This window comes from Vitis riparia, chromosome 16, assembly GCF_004353265.1.
Source record: "Vitis riparia cultivar Riparia Gloire de Montpellier isolate 1030 chromosome 16, EGFV_Vit.rip_1.0, whole genome shotgun sequence".
In the NCBI taxonomy this organism is placed as follows: domain Eukaryota; kingdom Viridiplantae; phylum Streptophyta; class Magnoliopsida; order Vitales; family Vitaceae; genus Vitis; species Vitis riparia.
In genome coordinates this window covers 8,758,313-8,774,139 of record NC_048446.1, presented here as the reverse complement: position 1 = coordinate 8,774,139, position 15,827 = coordinate 8,758,313, and the positions used below count along the sequence as shown (strand labels likewise).

Here is a 15,827-nt window from a genome sequence, read left to right as displayed (position 1 = left end):
TGGGACTTTTATGTCATTTTATGGTTAGCCAGTTTTATGCTTAGGAAATGAAGGTATACATGAATCTTGGGATCTTTAACATTTCTAAATCATGTTTTGGTATGTATTCACTCTTCTTTTTTAGTTTTGATGGGTTTGATATATTTGACGTACTATCCTTTTGTGAACATTTGATATACAAATATTATTAGATGATCAATGTATTATGAGTTATTCCAGAAACATTACAGAAAAATGAGTTAAATATAATATGATTGTTATATTTATGGACAAAATATAAATAGGTTAATCTTATTAATTCATAAGCATTACAAAAATCAACAACTAAAACCAATCATATCTTCCACAATAATTTACAATGATGTGATACCATAACTTAAAGGTGATGCATTTAATGTGACATCATAACTCAAAGATGATGTATTTAATGTGACACCCTATCATCACTAGAAATATATGGTGTCACTTCCGAATGAGTCACCATTTATCTACTTTGGTGTCACTTCCAAATACGTCACCAATTGGTACCCTCTATGGTGTCAGTGGAAAAGGTGACGCTATGTTGTAGTGACACTCTATGTTTATGGTGACTCGTTATAAATGTCACCATATACCTTTTTCCTTGTAGTGGGGGCTGCTGTTTGGAGGGTATCGGTGGGATTTTTGAGAAGGATTCAGGATGCTGCATAAGCAACTGTTTGTTGATATTCACTGGCGGTTCACCCCGCGATTGAAGAGATGAGTACATACCTACCTTGTTGAATCTGAAGGAAGAGGATCCGCAGATGCACCAAAGAGAGAAAATAAAGAAAGGATGAGGGATTATTTTTCTGAGCAAGGGAAGGCAGCCAGAGGATTGAGAGATTTTTTTTTTTTTTGAACAGCCGTACCATTCTTGGCATGAGGAGAACATTGAGAAGCAAGATCGACAGCCGCACCAAGAGAAAAAACGAGAAGGTGGGAAAGCAAACAGCGGGCTGAGTGGGGGAGTCCAAAAGAAGAGCAGCCACACCATTGAAAGAGGGGAGGTAGCCGGCTATTGAGAGAAGGGCAGCACCAAACGAGGAGGAAGATCGTTTTTCTGCCCTTGCTGACATGAGAAGACAACCACGCAGGAAGGGGGCCACAAGGGATTCACTGTTTGATCAAACGGAAATTCGAATTCGAATCCGGAAAATCTGTGTGATCGAGACGACGTAGCAATGGAGGATGATGATTTCCTTCCGACAACGGCGCCGACCACAAATGCGAAGAAAGATAGCTCAGATGCGAGCGTTTTTGGGAAGGGTCAGTACAAGTTCTGGGCGTTGGCAGCGATTCTGCTCCTTACTTTCTGGTCTATGTTCACCGGCACCTTTACTCTCCGGTGGTCCGCCAGCAACCTCAACCATATTTCCGACGACTTCGACTCCCACATCCACGACGATCTCGATGTTCTGGAAATGGAGGAGAGGGAGAAGGTGGTGAAGCACATGTGGGATGTGTACACCAACAGCCGACGGGGAAGATTGCCGAGATTCTGGCAGGAGGCATTCGAGGCTGCGTACGAGGACTTGGCGAATGACGACCCTGATGTTCGAGTGGATTTTTTTCATGCAAAATCCGGTGCAAACTATATGGTCAGTGGCCTGTTTGTCGGGAAAACACTCATATATTCAGATCTTTATCATATCATATTACAAATATTGCTAAAATATGCATCTGAAGCAAAACACACCAGAGCCAAACTGACTGCACCCGAGCCGACTCAAGCGAAGGCTGGAAGCCGCGCTCCGACCACCACTATCAAAATTTTTTTATTAATAGCATTATTTGTATTATTATTTTTGGCTCGGATCAATCATTCTCTGTCAGTCCAAAGAGGCTGATCGGATCTCCAAAACCCTAGCCTAGAGTCCCATGGCGACAAGGAAAGGTCGCGAGGGTGAGATGCTCGAATCAGTCTACTCCGTCATCGCAATTGTCTTCGTGCTTGTCGCCTGCGTCGGGCTTTGCGACGCTGTCACTGTCGTCGATGTCTACCACCTCATTCAATACGATCTCGTCGGCGTTCACTTCGTATCTCGTCCGCCAACCTCAACCACCATGCCACCTCCGGCTTAGGTCCTGCCTTGATGAAAATAAGGCATTTTTAACAACTGCAGATTCAGCTGTTAAGTTGCTCCCTGAAGCCACAAAGTCTATAACTGGATGGAAGGGTCTTAGTATAGAGCTACATTTCCTTTGACGACACCACCTGGGGCAAATTTCTATCCACCGGATATGGACAAAATGGAATTTGAGTTATGGAAGGGCACTCTAGCGAAGGATAAACAAGAAGAAGCAACGGGATTTTTCAATGTTATTAGAAGGCACAGCGAATTCATGTTTACATTAGCATTCCTTTCTCTCAGGAGTATAAACCTTTCCCAAAAAAAAAAAAAAAAAAAAAAAAAAGACCTGCCAAGCTACTACATAAAGCTGGGGACTTGACCGACTCACCCTGTCTGAAAAGGTTGCTACACAACAACAGGCATTTAAGGTAAGTTCTTTTTAAAATTTTATTTTAATTTATTTCGTTAGTTTAGATGTTTTTTTATGATTAGTTTAATTAATTCTACATGATAAAGTTCTTATTTTTCATTCCAATTTAGTTTAATGTTGATTTTTCTTCATGATGTGTTTGTGAGTTTCTAATTTTATTTTTTTTTGTAATCAAATATATGTAAAGAAATCATGTTTTTAGTCTACTTTGATTAAATTTAATTTATCTATTTAGTTTAAATACTTTTTTAGTTTTAGATCATTGATAAAATTGATTCTACGTTTGAAAGTTCATTCCTTTAATTTGCTTTCATTTAATTTGGTTCATTTTAATTAATTTAGGTACTTTTATAATTTTAGTTCATTAATAAAATTAATCTTTGAAAGTTCACATTTTTAGTTTGTTTTAATTTAATTTGGTTCATTCTATTCAATTTAGGTATTTTTATTATATTAGTTCATTAATTAAATTAATTCTATGTTTGAAAAACCATGTTTTTAGTTTGCCCTGATTTAATTTGGTCTAATTTCAATGTTTTTCGGAGTTTTAGGTAATTAGTTTAATTGATCATATAGGATAAAGTTTATGCTTTTTTTTTTTTTTCGAATTAGTTTAGTTTTAACCCATTTTTTATTTTATTTTATTTATTTATTTATTTTAGTTCAAGTGTGTTAGTAATTTTCATTCATTAGTTTAAATAATCATGTTAGATAAAGTTCATGTTTATAATTCTGAATTAGTTTAGCCTTAAATCTATCTTTTAGTCCAAGTGTGTTAGTGATTTTAATCCAATAATTTAGTTAATCATGTTAGATAAAGTTGATGTTTTTAATTCCAATTTTAGTCCAGTTTAATTTTTTTTTATTATTATTATTTGTCTTTTTATCTTTTTCTTTTTTAGTTTAAATGTGTTTGAGTGTTTAATTGATTTTATGCTAGCTCTTGATTTGTTATTCTCAATTTAGGCGTTTCTTGAATCTTAGTCATTAATTCTTAGTGCATATCTCGTTAGTTTGTTTGATCTAAGTTTTAATAATTTATTATTTCAATAGTCTCTTGTCGAATTTACTTTTCAAAGGCCATAAAAAAATAGTGAAGATTGACCTCCATTCTCACCACTTTAGTTTGCTGGGTTGTCAAAAATTTACTTTGTGATTTTGTTTTTTTTTTGTTTTTCTTGGTATTTTGTTTCTTATGTTTTGTTGTTTTCAAAATAATTTCTTTTATTTTAAAATAAATTACTTTTCTCAAAATATTCATCATTAAAATACATTTCAAAAGTTCATTTAGAGTCCTTAGAATCAAAATCTTATTTTCTTAAATACTATGCAACTATGTCTTGATCGGTTTGCATCTTTTTTAGTTTTCAATAAAAACTACGGTTTTGAATAAGATACGAATCCAAGCTTGTAGTCCCAAATAAATGGGATAATTCTAGGCTAGATTTGTGTATATCAATTAGGGAATTGGTAAAACCGCTATATAAAATCTTTTTTTTTTTTTTTTTTAAACTCATCCTTGCTACCATCTTCGATACTTGTTGTAATCATATCTATGTACGTATTTTTTAAGAATTATATACAAGATGTATGTGATAATTGATAATTTCGTATACTTCAATCATTTTTGCTATGCGAATTAGATAACAAGTATGCTAGGATTTCTTTATTTTATTATTTGTTATCTGACCCCTCATGCTTATGGAAGCACATTACAAGTTACTTATGCTATCCAGGTACACCCCTTAACACCCACCTCCTAAATTCTATGAATATGTTTGTCATTATGAACTATACCCATGTTCGATAATGCCAGGTGTCTTGATATATATGCTTCATTGTTCGATTATTTTTTATAAAGTGCATGTTGGATGATATATTATTTGAACTAACTTTGATGTCTTGTGATAGCGCTTAAGAAGCAGCCTAAGTACGCACTTTAAATCTTCTTTATGATTGTAATTGATTTTCTTGTTAGACATGTTATTTTAGAAATCACCTATCCTACTTAGGTATTTATAATGAACCAATTAATTGTCGCATTTCCTTCAACTTAGTTAGTAGAGACCTTTATAGGGCTTAGAGGGGTGCTACCTCCTAAAGGTACCTTTCCAATAAGTAACCTGATCCCCGGACCTAGACTCGGGTTTTTCAAAGACACGTTTTTCCAAAAACTATGGAGTCATTTTTTAGGGTTTTATTTCTTGTTTTATTTTCCTTTTCAAATAAAATAAAATAAGTGGCGACTCTGACTTTTCCAAAACTAAATTTTTCACAAATAAAAGCCAGTCTCGCCAATCGAGTGGGGGTACACATGAAAAATGCAGGTCCACACTCATGCTTGGTTTTACTTTAAATGAAAATCAAACAATTAAAATTAATTAAAAACTTATATAATTTTAAATTCTTTAGTCTTTATATAAAAGAATTAAAACAATTGAAATCAAAATAATAAATTATTAGCTTTAAACTCTTTTTCCTCTTTATTGTTTCTCTTGCCTTCCCTCAAATCTTTTGAGGAATCAAACATAGCCTAATGCTACGTTTGGTTTCAAGAAATTACCTAGGAAATAAAAAAAAATACTAAGTTTAAAATTATTTTTATGTTTTATTTTATTATGAAAATAGGAAAAAAAAATGTAATTAAAATAGTTAAAAATTCATGCATTTTCAAATTATTTAATTCATATATATAAAAGATAAAATAAATGCAATAAATTTAAAATAACATATAAAAATAATTTATTTATTTATTTATTTACTTTTTCTTTCTATTTTATTTCTCTCACATTTTTCCTTTTAATTTTTTTGAAAACTAAACATAACATATCTAAAAGAGTAAGTTGGAAAGAGAAATAATAAAGAAGAAAAAAGATAAAAGAACACACTTCCTACTAATTATAAAGTTTTGTATACTTCACCTAAATTATTCCTTTCAACACCTTATAGCATTGACTCACCCAAAAACTCCAATCAATCTAAATGGAAAAAATTTAGGAAAACAAAAATGGAATCCATTTTATATCATCAAAAAATAGTTGTCAAACATGCCCTAAATCATCCAACCACAAAGAAAAAAAAAATGTTTAGAAAAAAATAGTTGTTAAACATGCCCCAAATCATCTTACCGTAGTTTTCTTTAAGAGATTTAAATCCATGTGTTTCTTGTCTAGTGGGATGCATCAACTAGAAGGCCAAAAATTTATATACCAGAAGTAATATAACTACCTTGTATTTATTATATTGTTCCATTTATTTTCTTGTAAAGAGGTGAAAATGGACACTACCTTGACATAGAGTTGGGGTCCTTTTATCTGACTACTAGTAGTATAATGAGGCACTTGGGGTCTTTCACCTCCCTGGCATTCTTCAATGTGTCTCATAACCATTTAACAAGGCCTATACCATAGAGAAAATAATTTGATACATTTCCAAATAGTTTATTTGATGGAAACCCAAGATTGTGTGGAAATCCTTTGTTAAGGGTATGTGAAAGTTCTAAGGGATGGTCACTAACACCATCCCTTCAACCTTTGGAAATGCTTCCCAAGTGATTTTGATTGGAAAATTGTACTGTTTGACAGTATGGAAACATAAATGGTTTGTGAAGACTTTTGGAAGACAACAAAGAAAATAGAGAAAGAAGAATAAAAGGGAAAACAAAGATTAAATTTATCCAAGCACGATTTCCTTGAAAAGTTTAGTTGTTTGTATCTATTATATATCATTGCATAGCTTTTTTCATTTTTAGCCCTCTTAGTGGTGGAGTTTTACCTTGTGGCTTTGTTGGGCAAGTGGGATGAGTTAGCACAACTCTATAGAATGTAAAAGTACTTAGGTGGCTTATATTTAAGTCGCAATATTGCAAAGTGTAATCAACAATGAGCTAAAGATCTTAGTTATTTGGCTCTTTTGCAAAAGTCTTTTGCTTGTGTTAATGTGTGGCATTTAAAACTTTACAACGGAACTTAACCCCTATTAGATATGCAAAAACATCGATACCAATTTGGTTAGAGTAATGAGATTGATAGAGAAAACACACAATTACAAAGGAAGATAAATTTAGGAGAATTAAAAATTTATTGTCTTCTATCACTCTATTTTTTTTCAAACATTACATATCCTATTTATAACTACTCACACTAAACGAAATAGAAACTCCTAATTCTAAGATATAAAAATCCGCTGAGACTTGACAACTCAAAAATAGAAACTAGAATAACTACTTAAAATGAAATATTCTTTCTTAAATTTTTAGAAATGAAATCTAATTTTAATATTTAGAAAGTTCCTAATTCAAGTTTTCCAACATGCCTCCTTAAACTTGATTTATGTAAAAATAACCGTAATTTGATCTTGAGATTTTGTAAAATTTAATTGCACTTCTTTCTTCATAATGCACTCTATAATGAAACGATATCTTCTATCGATGTGCTTGCTTGAATAATGGAAAACTGAATTTTTGGGTAATGCAATCAATGGTTTCTTGTTCACATAGCAGAAGCCTTATTGTTGCTTGTAACCCGTAACCATCAATCTTGCTTTGTATATTTCTTCTTCTCATTTTGCATTTTTCTATGCCTTGTTGACCCATCTTACTCTAATTGCTTTTTTTCCCTTTTGGAAGGGATTTTAATTCTCATGTGCCATTCTTCCCTATTGATTGTATTTCCTCATCCATAGCAACTTTCCATCTTTTGTCTTGAATTGTTTCTTCAAAACCTATTGGTTCACAATTTGCAAAAATATAAAATATGGTTAGATCATTTTGATCTTTTATTACTTCATAAATCTCTTGTAAACTTCTATAACGTGGTGTCCTTTCACTAGAGCATTCCAACAAGGATGATGTTGTTGGAACCTCATGAGTTAATGGAGAAAGTGGAGTATTAATCTCTTGTAAGCTTCCCATTGTTTGTTCTTCTTCTTCATATAGGGAAAGAGTATCATAGTCACCTTCTTGAGCACCCCAATCCCATGCTTCATCTTCATTAAACTTGACATATTTACTAATAATGATTTTTCCTTTATTTGGATTGTATAACTTGTAGCCTTTGGAACTTGAGTCATAACAAATGAAAACATATTTTTCACTCTTGTCATCTAACTTTGATCACTTTTGATATGATACATGAGCATATGCAATGCTTTCAAGTACTCTCAAATGTGAAATACTTTGCTTTCTTCCATTCCAAGCTTGTTATGGTGTTTTATTCCGTACACTTGGATTAGGAAAATAGTTTGACAAATAAACTGCACAATCAACCTCTTTGGCCTAAAATTCTTTAGGCATTTTCTTACTTTTGAACATACTTTGAGCCATGTCAAGGACTTTTCTATTTGTTCTTTTAGCTACACATTTTGTTGTGGAGAATATGGAACCGTTAGAGGCAAATAAATCCCATGATTTTCACAATATTCTTCAAATTCTTTTGATGTGAATTCGTCTTCTCTATCAAATCTCATTGCCTTTATATTCTGGTCACTTTCCTCTTCAATAAGTACTTTAAATTTCTTAAAAGCACTACATACTTTGGATTTTTCCTTCAAAAAATACACTCAAGTTTTTCTACTAAAATCATCAATGAAAAGCAAAAAATATTTATTCTTACCAAAAGAGTTCAGATGAATTGACCCATGTACATATGTTGCTCTTGTACTTGCTTCTTTTGGAAAATTATTTTGGGCATGTTTTCCAAGTAAACATCCTTCACATAATTGATCCAAATGATCTTTAGAATGCAATCCTCTCACCATATTTTTCTTGCTCAATAATTTTAATCCACCAAAATTAAGATATCCAAATCTTAAGTGCTAGATTCAAGAGAAGTCATTGACATAAGATTTTAGACATTTTACAATATCATTTTGAACGTTTAAGAAAAATACTCTATTTCTTTTCATAGGCACATTAACAATTAAATTGACATGTTGATCTCTTCCTTTTTAATCTCTCTTCATCCCATAAGTTGATCAATTGACATAGAATCTAAATCTTTAGATTCTTTAATGACCACAACAATATAATAAAACTTTAAATCTAAAGATCAAAGCATTTTCTCAATCACATGAGTATTATTTAAACTCTTACCGTTTCTTTTTAATAAATTCACAATAGCCAATACTCTTGAAAAATAATTGGAGATTGATTTAGATTTTTTTATATTCAAACCTTCAAATTCTTCTCTAAGAGTTTGAAGACAAACTTTTTGTACCTTCTCAACTACCTTGTGTGTATTTTTTTAATATCTCCTAGACTTCCTTTAAGGTGATTGCACTTGAAATCTTCTCAAAAGTGCCTTCATTCATTGTTTGATAGATGATGGTAAGTGCTTTATTGTCTCTCTTCCTCATATCTTTCAAAAAATACCTTTGATTAGGGATAGAGTGGTTTCATATTATGGCTCTTTGTAACCTTCCTCTACAACCTCTCATGCACCTTGTCAACCAAGCAAAGTCTTCATCTTGATACTCCAATTATCATAGTTGTCTTTGTTGACTTGAGGAAGTTGAAATGAGTGCATCCCACTTGCCTTTTTTTTTGTATGGCTTTGATACCAAATTGTTGGATATGCAAAGCATTGATACCAATTTGGTTGGAGTAATGAAGTTGGTAGAGAAAAACAAACAATTACAAAGGAAGATAAATTTGGGAGAATTAAAAATTTATTATCTTCTATCACTCTTTTTTTCAAACGTTACATAATCTTCTATTTATAACTACTCACACTAAACAAAATAGAAACTCCTAACATCTTGAAACCTTCAAAGACTTGACAACTCAAAAATAGAAACTAGAATAACTACTCAAAATAAAATATCCTCCCTTGACATTTTAGAACTGAATCTAATTTAGAAAGTTCTTAATTCAAGTACTTAACTTTCCAAAAAAGCTCCTTAATTGCAGAATAATTAAAAGAAATGATGTTCTTTTCTATCAAAAAAGCTTCTTGGGCGTGAAGATCTATCTAATTATTTGTCCTTGTTGGAAAGGTGAGAGGGAAAGACATCAACACTCACCCTATGCTTAAATAATTGTAGATTTCGGATTCTCCATTTTTCTACAATACATCGCTTAGTGTATTACTGTTGTGACACCAGAAGCTTAGCCATGAATTTTACTAATCAGCAAAAGGTGTAAACATCAAGACCAATATATATTGGTGCTCATGAAAGCAATACATTTGACTGGAAAAACCAACGACAACAGCTATTGTAAACCAGTAGAGAAAGAAGCAATTAAGGTGCTGATGAAATTTCAGCAGTGCTGTGAGGCCAAATTCCTAACAACCAACAACATTGATGCCATCACTAACAGTACTTGACGTAACTTTCAAAGAGGTTTTTTATTTTATATAGAAGTTATCATCATTTTTTTTTTTGTTTTTAAAATAGAAAACGAGGATATTCAGAGTAGAGCTTATTTGCAAGCAATTTTCAGCTGGTTGGGTTGTCCATTGCATTCATCTGTTTCCATCTTTAATTATTTTGCCTATTTAAACTGGTTGGATACAGCAACTGGTGCCTTAGCCATTGGTTCGATGTGCACAGATTTCTTTGTCATCTTCAAAGTGAGGCTAAGACTTTTCTTCCTATATTAAACTTTGGCATTTTTATCGTAGGACACTCTTAGACTATCCCAATGAATAGTTGTGCTATTTCTTTCCTATAATGTTTTTTGTCTTTTAAGGGTATGTGTCAAGATCAAGTATATATTTCTCAGTATGTTTTTACTTGAAAATCCGAAACATTGGGATCCATGTTTTTGATGGTGTGGATCTGGACCATTGCTTTCATCTCTGAGTTTAAGGTTCATCTTCTAAAGTCTTGACTTTTCTTTTCTTCATTGATTTTCATTTACTTGTTTTTCATACCGCTTGATGGTTTCCTGGGAAATCGCCCAATGATTTTTAGATGCCTCTTTGTTGGCGATAGATGCTGGGTCCAATGAAAAACCTTCAAAATATTGAATATAAGGTTGTTAGTTCTGTTTAACTTCATAGAAGGTCCTCATAATGGATAGGACCATTGAGAACAACCAACTTGGTAGGGAAGAAGATAACAATAACTGAAAAGATCATCCATTGGATGCTGCTGTCCCCAGCCACTGCTATTCAATGCCGCACCCTTTGAGTAGCTCTTCTTTTGTTTGGAGTATTGTCTACTTACTTTTGCCAACCACAGACAACCTTCTCCTGGAACTCAATTTTGCACGGCTGGCTTCTATCAGTTGCTGCCAACCAACCCGATTCTCTACGAGTCATCCCTGCCGCTACACCTTCCCGTTCCTCCAACTTGCAGCCTTAATCCTATGCTACTGCAGCTGCTGCAAATTGAGTTTTTGTTGTCTCTTTGGGTTCAGTTTTGAGCTTTACTAAATGTCGGTAAGGACGGTTATGGATTGTAGGTGGTTTAGCTTAGCGTTTGGTAACCTGGTAGCCCTTCCTTTGCGTCAAAATTGGCCCCGTACCTATCCTGGAAGTTGATGTTCAGTTGCTAAGAAGCCAGTAGGTCTTGTATTCGGTTTTGGTGGGTTTTTTTTATATTTTATTTGTCTTGTCCGTTTATTTATGTAAAAACTGGAATTATTATTAATTGTATGGGTGTATGTCCTTCAATACTGAAATTAAAGGGGAGTTTTTCCTTGGGATTTGGCAGCTGATTCTGAGATTTTGGGCTCCATTAAGGAAGCCAGAGAGGGGTAATGAAGTTCGTTCAGAGGAATGGAGTTCTATTCTCTTGTGTTTTCTCATACTTGGCTACGGAAAAAAAACCTTGTGATATAAATGAGCAGGAAAGGGTTAACACATGCATGATTATAAACTGAAAAGTTAAAACTTGTTCGTAGATGTTTTTGAAAACAATTTTTCTTTTTTTCTTTTTATTAAATACTCAATTGTTTTGAGGAAAAGGTTTTCAAAAGTAATTTCTATGTTTTCATTTGTTTTCTATAACATATCTTCTAAGTTTTAATTCATTGACAATTTTTTAATATCAAGTTTAAAATAGATATTAAACTAAAGCAAAACCATTTTAGAATAGGATGAAACCTTGGAAACAAGGGATTTATTAAAGAACAACTTTGGGATGGAGGTGGTCAATTGGTATTAAGGTTTGAAATATCGGTAAATACGGATATATTGGTATTTAGATTTTACGTATATATTGAAAATATCGGAGAAATATTATTGGATATTTTGATAAAAAATTCGGTAAATATGGATATATTGGTACTTAGATTTTACGGATATATAAAAAATATTGAAGGATATTTTGATAAAAATATCGATAAGATAAAAATTATTCAAAACTCATGGAAATATTTGGAGAAACTCCAAGACAAAATAAATAAAAATATACATGTTAAAGTTATTTTTTAAATGTAATTGATATATGTATGGTTAAAGAGAAAAACATCGGCAACAATTTATGTCGATATTAATAATTTATTATTTATCTAATCAAATTAATTTTAATTTATAAAATACTTGAACTTATTATTTTTTTATATTTTAGTATTTTTGAATAAATTTATATTTTTAATATTTTAAAATAAAAACATTCAAAATTAAATAAAATTAAAAAGATAAATATTAAAAAATTTAAAGTGAAGTGATAGTGATTTTTAAAATAGGATAATGATATAATAATAATATATTTAATATTAAAACTATGATTTATTTAATTCAAATGTATTGAATAATGTTAAATAAATGATGATGCATATGTGAATTTTTAATATTTATATTTTTTTATATTTAATTATCATATAAATGATATTAAAAAATACTTGTTAAGAAAACAAATTGAAAATTGAGCCTGACAGGTAGGCTGCCGAAACAAATTGAAAATTGAGCTTGGCCGGCGGGCTGGGCCGCCAAAACAAATTGAAAATTGAGTCTTGGGCAGGCAAGCTGGGCCACAAAAAATGGCCCAAAAATAGATGATTTTTTTCGATATATCAACGATTTTTTAAGGTTCTTCTTCACCAAGGATGAAAATATCGGTAATCACGGATATATCGGTATTTCAATTTTACGGATATATCGGATATATCGGAGATATATCGGCGGATATTGGAAAAAAATATTGATAGACTTAAAATTATTAAAAACTCATAGAAATGCAAAGAAAACTTCATAATAATATAATTAGAAGTATAATGGACATTTTAAAGTTGTTTTATTGAAAATTTTGATATATATATATGATATAATTTGCGATATTAGATATAATTATATCATGTTGGTCTATAAAAAATGTTAATTTGTAATTGTTCTCATTATAAAGTCACATAAAATACTTTATTTCATTAAATATCAATAATTTGTACACATTAAATTCATTAAATAAACATATTTCATATTCAAAATATACTAGTTCATGTTAATTAAATTAATTAATAATTTAGCATATTAATTAAATTAATTAAATAATTTAGCTAAGTTAACTAGTTTAATTTAATTCTAAATGTGAAAATAAATCACAAATAATAATCTAAAATAAACATATCAATTTATAATTAAATAATCAAATTAACCTAAGTTAATTCAATAAAAATATAAAAATTAATTACAATTGAATGTAAAATAGCATTAAATCATCCATATTGCAACATATTAATTAATTGAAAATACATGAGCTAATTATAATTGCAAACAAAATTAATTACAATTTAAATTAAATATACCTTAAAATGATTAAATAATTGAGCAACCTTAATAAAAATTGGAGTAATGAGAGAGCAAATGAAGAATGAAAGAAAAAATGGATGAAATAGATGAAATTTGGGATATTTATAGAAGAAATTTGGACCAAAATAGCCGTTGGAACATTAATTTACCATTGAAAATCAATTTTGGCCGTTGGATCAAAATCTGGGAGCAATCTGGCTGTTGGATTGTCATATTACCATTGGAATCACATCTAGGTCGTCAGATTAACACGGATGTGATTTGGGCCGTCAGATCACGTTGCATGAAGGAGGGGAAATATCACAAAAAAATCAGCGATATATCTCCGATATCTGATATATCACCGATATTTTGTCACCAGAGGTGATTTTTTCAAAATATCTCCGATATATCTCTCAGAACCGATATATCGCCGATATTTTGACGATATTTACGAAAATATCTCCCCTCCGATTTTTCTTCACGAAATATCGTGTCGACCCCTCCCGATACACGATATATCGCCGATATATCCCGACATTTTCCTCCTTGTTCTTCACTGCCTTCGCGCGTCGCCCCTCGATTTTTTCGTCGATATTTCGCCTTCAAACAGATATATAGTCGGTATTACCGAAATTGTAATCGATACCCAATATTGTGTTGAATACCACCAATATTGGATATATCAACGACATTTTGTCGAAAAAAAACCAAAATTGTAATCTATTTTTTTTTTTGTTTTTAAAAATAAAAAATAAAAATTGTATCCAAACTTGATTGCAAACAGTTTTTAAAGACAAAAAAATATAAATAAATGTTGTTTATAAAAATAATTTCTTTTATTTTGTGAAGATTTTAATTTTAATTTTATATTAATATTAAATTAAATTCCATTTAAATTTTGTGAAAATTCGAGAAAACAATTTTATAAATAATATTTAGTAAAATATGAATGGTATTTTTTGTGTTAAGAAATAATCAATAATGATAAAATATGGATATTAATATTTCAATAAGGTACAAATTATTTTTTATAAAAAAAGAACTTGGTTAAAATATTTTATTTAAAATGAATTAAAAAAAAAAAAAAAGCACAATTCACTCCTTTTAACATATGTAAATAAACTAAATTTTTTTATTTTATGTACACAATTACTCCCTTAAATGCTAGTACATATTCTTTATCCAAAAATTTAATTGCATGTATTTTCTCTCGGACTCTACATGACCCAAATAAAGTATAAACTTTAAACATCTACTAAACTAGCGGTGATGTTTAACAGTACTTTATGAAGAATCTATATTTATTTCAACTAAGTTTTACTTTTCAATGGAGTTTATGTTACATATTATAGGTTAAAAAGGTGTTTCAAAGTGTTGATATTTTTTTTTATTAAAACTATGTTTGGTTCTCGGGAATACCAAATAAAGAAAAAAAATGTTAATGAAAATGATTTTTTATATTTGATTTTTCATTGAAAAAAAAAAAAATATATATATATATATATATATATATATATATATTATATATATTATATATATATATTAATATATATATATTATATATATATATATATATTAAAATTATTTAAAATTTTATATATTTTAAAAATATTTAATTTTATATAAAAAAGAAAATAAGTACTAAAATTGAATTTAAAGTAATATATAAAAATAATTTATTGATTTAAATATATATTTTTTTCCTTTATTTATTTTTTCTTTTTTTCTATTTTTCCTTAGTTTTTTTTTTCTTTGCATTTTCCCTCTATCTTTTTGGAGAATCAAACATAACCCAAAAGTTGAAGCCTAGAAAAATTTACCTCTTATCCAAGTATCAAATAAATTTTTTTGTGATTCTATACAATAATCTTAACCCATAAAGTGAAGAAATATACAAATTTATATTATTAGACTAAAGACCCTAAATTTTTTTTAACCTATATGTTTCCCATGAATAAGATGTATATTTCTACCAGGGAGGTGATTGATGAACAATTCTCTATCTTCTAGTCACCATGGATGAAAATTTCAGGATATATCACTAATATATCCCCAAAATTTCGATGTATCGGCAACCATCGATAGAAATATTGGAAAGATATTTCAGTGGGACGATATTTCTACGAATTCAGCAAAATTTCGCCCATTTTTTGGGTTTTTGCTCGACGATTTTACTGATTTTTCACTATGGTCAACTTGGTCAAAGCACAGTGAAACCCTAAAAAATTCAGCAAATTTGGCTTGTTGTAGGAGGCCCTCAAAATTTCAGCAATTTGGCTTGTTGGCCAAAACAAACAAACTCACCTTGGGCTCACCATTGGGCTAAATTGCTTCCCCATTATATATTATATGCACCAGAATGAACATATACTAAAAACTTCATTAAAAAAATATTTTAATAAACAAATTAATTCTAATTGTTTTATTTTAAAATTTCATTTAATAGATCACTAAAAAATATAAAAAATTATTGTGCTATTTTCTTAACAATTTTTTATATAACTTATATATTAATTAAATATAAAAATTATAATTATTAAAAAATTTATTCATATATCATTATTTATTTTATATCATTTAAATACAATTAAATTAAAATGAATCATAATTTTAATAGTAAATATATTT

At 30.1% G+C, this 15,827-nt stretch overlaps 1 protein-coding gene across 1 annotated transcript; it reads left to right on the top strand.

Annotated features, from left to right (window-relative positions):
• Positions 1-1,202: 1,202 nt before the first annotated feature.
• LOC117933230 lies at positions 1,203-1,893 on the top strand. The gene is made up of 2 exons (XM_034854616.1): positions 1,203-1,619; positions 1,855-1,893. Exons 1-2 carry the CDS (start codon positions 1,203-1,205, stop codon positions 1,891-1,893), a joined length of 456 nt encoding a protein of 151 aa, XP_034710507.1.
• The last annotated feature ends 13,934 nt before the right edge of the window (positions 1,894-15,827 follow it).